The following is a 7,623-nucleotide window of genomic DNA, read 5'->3' on the forward strand; positions in this document are numbered from 1 at the left end:
AACCGCGCCGTCAGTGAAGCATCCAAAACAAGCAAACTCTTTCCCTCCGCTCCGATCCCGCCCCGAAGGGAATGAGTCATTGTTTGAAGCCCGGGAATAGAGACGTGTTGATACGTTGGGTGAACGGGGTCAGCGGCGGCGTTATGAATGAATGCAATGTGTGGGGAAATAAATCCTGGAAAAGCAGGCCGTCGATTTCCTTTTCGACCGTTGAGTTGAGCGACTCCTTCCTCTGTAGCACGAGTCTGGATCGCAGGCGGTGCAGACCCGAATATAACATGTCAAACTAACCTCCTAACAAAAAAAACAAAAGTAATCAAACCCGGGACTCAAACCGTGACGTCATCCAAACAGTGAATATTTGACACGTAGCCGTCTTTGATGCTTGAAAACCAAAAAAAGGACAACGAAACAATTGCGTGTTTAAAAAAGCGGGGCCAAGAAAGGCGAGTAAAGAAGCTGGGACGATAAACACGTAAACAGGAAATGGATGCGTCGAGCGCCGCGGCAACCGGTTTGAAGGGACCGGAGGCGGCGCAGGAGATGCAACGCGACCGCTCAAACAGCGGGGCTTTCCCTCGGGGGGGGGGGGGGTGACCGCAGGCTATTAGAACAATACCGAGGAGGAAGAGGCTTTCCAGTTTCCATTAACAAAATAGGATGAAGATGGTGTTTTCCAGCGTCTCCTGTCTTTTTAACCGGGACAGTTTTTTTTGTTTTAGCCTGTATCGGTGGCGTCCGAGAGACAAATGTGAAGCTAGGCTAGCCCAAACGTTTGCCGCTTCCAGTCCGGATGATCAAAGCGGGTCTGTGGCCTTTTTTGTGGTTTCCACCTCAACTGGTCTGTCGACGGCAGCGCGGCAGGAAGTGGACGGCAGACAAAGCGCATTCCCATGTCTCGCCAGGAGACGCGGGAATTAGCCGCGAGAGGAGAAAGGCCGGTGAGAGAAGACAGGAGGCTTTATTCAAGGAATTTGTCTTTATGTCCTTAAAAAAAAAAAAACATGCTGTAATATAAAATAGAATTCCTCTCTTCCCGTGAGGTCATTCCCAAACATCTGCTGAAGCTCTGTAGCAAAACCAGCAGCTCCTTTCTCTACTGGGATTTATGCTCCGACTTAATGATGCGTGTCCTTCAGCTCTTTCTACCACTGATCCAACGCCGGACCGGAGATATCCCTGTGTCCAGTCCATTCCCTTTGTGCCATGCGAACACTGTGAGCCTATTCGGGGGGGGGGGGGGGGGGGTTCTGGAAGAGGACACAAAAACACATGACTAGGCTCCTCCCTGCATCCTCTAAATGCAGACTGGAGCTCCACAGAGACACGCTGGTCCTCCAAAGGGTCATTCCTTTGAGGGGCCGGTTGCCATGGCAGTGGTTGCTGTGGTGAGGGGGGGCTCGATGGTCCCAAAGGGGCAGCGGGAACAACGCAAAGCAAAAGTCCTGGTGGGATTTACACAGCCTTCGTCTCCATCTTTCTCCAGCTGCTGCGTGTCCAAGAGAGGATGTGAGATTTGTTGGTAGGACCCTCTACAGGCTGCATTCAGGGGCGGTCCTGGTAACCCGGACCGCCCCTGAATGCAGCCAGTCCGGATAAAAACAGACCAGCAGGAACCGGCCGTGCATCTGCTTCGCCGTTCCGCACCGGTGCTAAGGAGCTGCTGCGTGGGAATCCGGGGGGGGATTTCCATTCATCCCAAATACCCCCCCTCAAAAAAAAAGCCGATGCACAGAGATAGAAGTGGACATTCCAGCAGGAATGGACAAATTCATTCCAAATCGTTTCCCTCATTGCGCTCAATTTGTCTAAACTATAGCGTCGGAGCGAAGGATCGATCAATAAGTCTCATTGATTATCGGCCGGGGACTGCTGGTCAAAAGCAATCCAGCTGTTCGGCCGCAACATCTGCAAATTCCGTCACACGCTGTCCTCCACCTGCAGGTCAGTGTGCTATCTGCGTCGCTAACCAGATTAGCCCAATCCCGCCGGCTCCTGGAGAGCAGGAAGGTCCCGGATGGGATGAAGGCTCATCCTGAGGCCTCAAACACCTGCGATCACGTGTTCACTGAACCAAAAGGGCCAGCAAACATCCCATCGCTGCGCCCTTCAACAACCAATCCGATCGCTCCCTGAGACGCTCCAATGAAATCCCTCCCCAGGATGAGGATGGGGCTGCAGGGAACTCGCCCTGTGGTTTCTGGGACTTCAATCCTGGGACCTTCCCTGGATTGACGTTGGGAAATATACGCAAGTTTTCCCACATGGATCGGAGGAGGATCGGGTTTCCCTGATTGGTTGGAATTCCACGGGATTGACACCAAACATAGGAAGCGTGCGCCTCCAGACCTGCTGCTGGTTTGTGATTAAGGTCATTTCAATTACTCCATCTGAGATTTAGCCTCCAGGCTTGGAGGAGGAGCAGGAGGCGAAACCAAGCGCACCCAGACTTTAATGCACTTTGTCGGCTTCGATTTGGCCCCGGCTGAGAAACACAAAATCCAGGTCTGACAGGATCAAGAGGGATAAATAGAACCCCCCCCCCCCCCCCAAACCCCAGTGTTGGTAATTAACTGTTGCTTCTAATGGTGCGTTTTGGAAAAGCATTTTTCCAAATGTTAGAGCTTATAAATATGTAGAAACAAGCCCATCAGGTCGTAACAACAGCGACATTATCAGGCTGCCCCCCCCCCCTACAAACCCGGGCTACTCCCCTGTCCACCGGGCACCCCCCGCGCCTTTCACGCTCAGGCCCTGCTCCCCTGCGCTGCAGTGAAGCCGGCAGGTTTCAGCACCGTGCAGGCGTGGACCAGAACAAAAGGCGCAGGTTGCTGCAGGACAGAGAGGCGCGCCAGGACGCACCGGAGCGGCGACCAATAACACACAACTGGGCGCGTTCTGTTTTTTTTTTTTTTCTTTTTCATTTGCATGAGAATTACAATCCACAATCTTCCCTCTGAAGGCGCCTCGACATTCAAAGTCCCGGTTTAGACGCAAATACATCATTTTATGTCTCAATCCTGCGCATGGCGCGCGCATTACGCGTCTGCGCACCGACGTGATGGATTACATTTGCAGCAGAGCATCATTACGCTGTTAAAAAAAGAAGCTTTGACAGCAGCTAAATCATTAATCAGACTCGGAGATCCATGCTGGCAGGAAAGGAGACGTCGCCAGACAAAGAGCTGCAGCTCTTACCTGCAGGTTCAGGCTGCTGAGCGGCTCTAAAAACCCTCGTGCGCGCGCGTGGGGGGCGCTGAAGTGACAATGAAGAGCACGGAGGGATCCTCCGAACCCTCCCCGTTGCAAATGATTCTACCGTAAATGCGCCTGTGCGTGCGCAACGGGATTACGCAGCTGCGGCGTGCGCGACAGGCAAACCCTCCCCCCGGAATCCGTGCATCATTTCTGAGGGGGGGGGGGGGGGGGGCGCAATGAGTGGAAGGAAATGTCAAGTCTTTGTTCTGCGTGGGGAGCTGGTTTTGGTGTGGAAAGCCGCGCGCGGGGGGGGGGCGCACTCTGTCTGCAGTGGAGAATGGATGGAGAGCCGTCAAGGGTGTGGCTGTTGCTGAGGAGAAATTGGGGGGGGGGGGGGGGGGGGGGTGGAAGGAGGAGGGGGGAGGAGGGAGGAGACGCATCCCTGGGCCTTAGTGCAGGTGACGCGGGGGCGGGGCGGGGGGGGGGTGCAGGATGTGGATCTTCCTGCACCTGATCCGCGGGATTTGAACGAAACTGAGGGGGGGGGGGGGGGCGGAGCTTTAGGGAGGCTTCACATTCAACAGTCGGCTTCTGCAACGGGCTCCGAAAGGAACCGGGATCATCCGTCAGTCCTCCGCTCGGGCGTTTTACGTGCATTTTACTGCCTCCTCGTGGTGGAGACGAGACACTGCGCTTCCATTCAACGCTTTATTGAGAACGTTTCATACCTTTGCATCACATCGTTAAATTGATTTCTCCATAGTAACTATTGACACCAATTTACAAAACTATTCCAAGTGTTATTGACCAGGAAACTGATTACTGATCTGATTAGAAGAATGAAGGCACATTTAAAGCCCACCCTTTACCCCCCCCCCCCTCCTCTTCATCCCTTCTGGCTGAAGATGCTGCGAGCGATGAGCTCCTTCATGATCTCGTTGGTGCCGCCGTAGATGGGCTGAACGCGCGAGTCCACAAATGCCCTGTGGGGGGGGGACAGACACAAACATGGTTCAGGAAGATGTCTCGGAACGTTCCTGGTGGCATGGTGGGCGCTCCGCTCACTTGGCGATTGGGAATTCCCACATGTAGCCCCAGCCGCCGTGGAGCTGCAGGCACTGGGTGGCCACCTTGTTCTGGAGGTCGGACGCCCTGGAGGCGAGAGGACGGACATTAGCGGACGGATTTGTAGCGCGCTAGCTGCGGGGAAATGTAAAAAAAAAAAATCGCTCACCAGAACTTGGCCATGGAAGCCGTGGCGGCGTCCAGGCGTCTCTCGGCGTGCAGCTGGAGGCAGCTGTCCACAAAGGCCCGGCCCACGCAGATCTCGGTCTTCAGCTCGGCCATCTTGTGCTGAACGGTCTGCGGGAGGAAAACGGGACGCGGCGTTTCAAAGGGAGGGCGAAGGAAGCGGGCCGCGACCCGGGAGGCCGCGGTGCCGACCTGGAGGCGGGCAATCGTCTTCCCGAACGCCTTCCTCGCCGACACGTATCTCCGGGTCTCCTCGAACATGAACTCGGCGCTCGCCAAGGCGAAGCAAGCGATCTCCAGGCGCTCCTGCGCACAAGGAGAACACGGGTCGGATCGAAAACGAGCGCCCGCAACGCTCCTGTGAACGCGCGGCACGGCGGACGCCGCACCTGCGGAAGCTCGTTCATCAGGTAGTAGAACCCCCGGTTGGGTTCCCCCAAGAGGGCGTCGCCCGGGAGACGCACGTCCTCGAAGAACAGCTCGGCCGTGTCCTTTAGTCAAAGGTCAAAGCGTGAGAACCGCGACCCGGCCCGGAGCGCCGAACCCTCCGATCCGGCACCTGGGCTTTGAGTCCGATCTTCTCCAACTTGCGTCCCTTCCGGAAGCCCGGCGCTCCGTCCTCCACCAGGAACAGGCTGATGCCGTGCGCCGGCGACGCCGCCTCGCGGCTCGTCACGGCGACGACCACCACCAGGTCGGCCATCCAGCCGTTTGACACGAACACCTCGAGGGGGGGGGGGGCGGAAAAAGACTTTCAAGGCGATGCTGAAATGCGATGAGGAGCGTTTCCCGCCTCGGCACACCTTGCTGCCATTGAGGATCCAGTCCTCGCCGTCCCTCTTGGCGTTCGTCCTCACCCCCTGGAGATCACTGGCGGACAAAAAAAAGGGACGACCTCCCCCCCCCCCCCCGAAGCGTCACTTCTGTTCCTGTGAATCGTGCCGGGCTAACTCTTGACTCCTGACCTGCCTGCTCCTGCCTCCGTCATGGCGATGGCGCCGATGCATCTCCCGGCGGCCATGTCGGGGATGAAGCGCTCGATCTGCGCCGCGCTGCCGTAGTTGCTGACGTAGGGCATGACGATGTCGGAGTGCAAGCCGAAGCCCGGGCCCGTGCAGTTGGAATACATTCTGGGGGGGGGGGGGGCATTTTAAAAAGACGAATTCGACAAAGTCGACGGAGCGTTCGCGGCGCTGATCGCGTTCGAGAAGACTCAACTGCTCTTCCCAGACGACGGCGGCAGAAAGTAGATCTCCCCCGATGCCGCCGTGCTCCTCTGGGATCGTGATTCCGAGCAGGCCTTGTTTGCCCGCCGCCTCCCACACCTCCCGACTCACCTGGCCGTCCTTCTCCCACCTGGAGAAACAGAAGCACGAGAGTTCGGTCGTCCACGCTTCCCACGCTTCCCACTTACCGCTGGTGATACGGAACCACCTCGTCTTGGAAGAAGCGCCGGGCGCTCTGTCTGAAGAGGTCGTGGTCCTCATTGAAGATCCGGCGGGTCCCGATGTCCGTCAGGGACGGGGCGCTGGAGGTCTCAGGGCGGGCCTTTGAGTCCCGGTGCTGTAGCCTGGGAGGTTTGACAGATAATTCATTAGAAGGTCCATTATTGTTTCAGCAACGAGATCTCGCGATATTAGAATATATGGCTATCTGCGCGACGATGGTCTCGCGAGATCTGTTAAACTAGCAGGTGGAAAGCACGAAAATAACTCAAAATAAATAACAATATTTGACTGTATGATTATAAAAACATAATTGTTTTCAAACGAACAGGCAATAATTTATTTCGTCAAAAAAATAAAGTTCAATAGCCAGTATATATTATTATTATAGTATACTAGTATATTAGTAGTATATTATTCAAATGTAGGAGAGAAAGGAGGAAACAGAAAAATAAAAACTGCGTTATTTCACCTGGCCGTAATCCCGAGGAGCTCCACCCGTCGTCCAGAAACATTTCTCAGCCAAAAATACAAGTTCTGATCATTTCTTTATGAATTATACCCTACAAACAACAACAACAACGCTTGAGTGGCTGATTATTGGTTAAATTACATTGCTTTAATCAATACGTTCATTGTACATGTAAAATACTTCTCAACTGTACGACAACCACGTCGATTAAACCTTGAACCTCAAACGCACAACCCTCCGTTCGTGTTTTCTGACTGCGCATGCGCTTCTGCGCATAACAGGAAGTGGATTCTCAACAAACGTCACGTGAGGGAAACCAGCGACAGCGATTGGCCAAACGTGAGCTAGCGCGAGTTCGTGTTTTCTGACTGCGCATGCGCATCTGCGCATAACAGGAAGTGAATTCTCAACAAACGTCACGTGAGGGAAATAGCGACAGCGATTGGTCAAACGTGAGCTAGCTCGAGTTCGTTCCGCAGCATGGATTTCGTGTTTTCTGACTGCGCATGCGCTTCTGCGCATAACAGGAAGTGACTTCTCAACAAACGTCACGTGAGGGAAACAGCGACCGATTGGTGAACCGTAAGCTACCTCCAGCTCGTTTTGCAGCATGGCTCTGGTTCCTTACGTGGAAAACTCGTTACCGGCGCTTTCCAAACTCCACAACGCCTCCGCGCGGTTCCGGTTCGCCGACCGGGACCTGCGGCTGGCCCAGGACTGGAAGCAGCTCGGGGTCGCCGCGGTGGTCTGGGACGCGGTGGGTTGTTTTTGTTCCCTTCCGCATTCATGCCGGTTTATTTCCTCATGCCTTTACACGCACACGCCTCTGTTTCCCAGGCGGTTGTCATGTGCGTGTACCTGGAGATGGGGCGCGTGGACCTAAAGGGGAAGGCGGCCATTGAACTCGGAGCCGGCACCGGCTTGGTGGGGATTGTTGCAGCCCTCATGGGTGAGTGTTGGAACCGGGAGTGGGAACGGGCACCAAGCCGGACTAACGCCCCACGTTTACCTTTCCAGGCGCCACGGTGACCATCACGGACCGCGAGTCTGCCCTGGACTTCCTGTCGGCCAACGTGAGAGCGAACCTGCCCCCGGACTCCCAGGGGTCGGCGGTGGTCTCGGGGCTGACCTGGGGCGAGGGCCTGGAACGCTACCCGGCCGGGGGCTTCGACCTGGTGCTCGGGGCGGACATCGTCTACCTGGAGGACACCTTCGCCTCGCTCCTGCGCACGCTGGAGCACCTGTGTTCGGAGCGCG

The 7,623-nt window shown here is 55.6% G+C and overlaps 2 protein-coding genes across 2 annotated transcripts in view; one reads left to right on the forward strand and one right to left on the reverse strand.

The window, feature by feature from the left end:
* Window positions 1–3,900: 3,900 nt before the first annotated feature.
* On the reverse strand, window positions 3,901–6,409 carry acadl (acyl-CoA dehydrogenase long chain). The gene is made up of 11 exons (XM_068756611.1): window positions 6,393–6,409; window positions 5,864–6,019; window positions 5,668–5,805; window positions 5,415–5,579; window positions 5,253–5,319; window positions 5,009–5,173; window positions 4,839–4,940; window positions 4,642–4,755; window positions 4,433–4,560; window positions 4,264–4,350; window positions 3,901–4,181 (listed from the first exon to the last, which is right to left on the reverse strand). Exons 1-11 carry the CDS (start codon window positions 6,407–6,409, stop codon window positions 4,085–4,087), a joined length of 1,236 nt encoding a protein of 411 aa, XP_068612712.1. The 3' UTR covers window positions 3,901–4,084.
* A 514-nt stretch (window positions 6,410–6,923) lies between these two features.
* Window positions 6,924–7,623, forward strand: part of LOC137912262 (Krueppel-like factor 7) — a 10,245-nt gene continuing 9,545 nt past the window's right edge. Inside the window, 3 exon segments of the mRNA XM_068756612.1 lie at window positions 6,924–7,123; window positions 7,204–7,315; window positions 7,384–7,620. Of these exon segments, the coding sequence (XP_068612713.1) occupies window positions 6,977–7,123; window positions 7,204–7,315; window positions 7,384–7,620 (496 nt within the window). The 5' untranslated portion in view covers window positions 6,924–6,976.

The sequence above is a fragment of the Brachionichthys hirsutus genome, chromosome 24 (genome assembly GCF_040956055.1).
Source record: "Brachionichthys hirsutus isolate HB-005 chromosome 24, CSIRO-AGI_Bhir_v1, whole genome shotgun sequence".
In the NCBI taxonomy this organism is placed as follows: domain Eukaryota; kingdom Metazoa; phylum Chordata; class Actinopteri; order Lophiiformes; family Brachionichthyidae; genus Brachionichthys; species Brachionichthys hirsutus.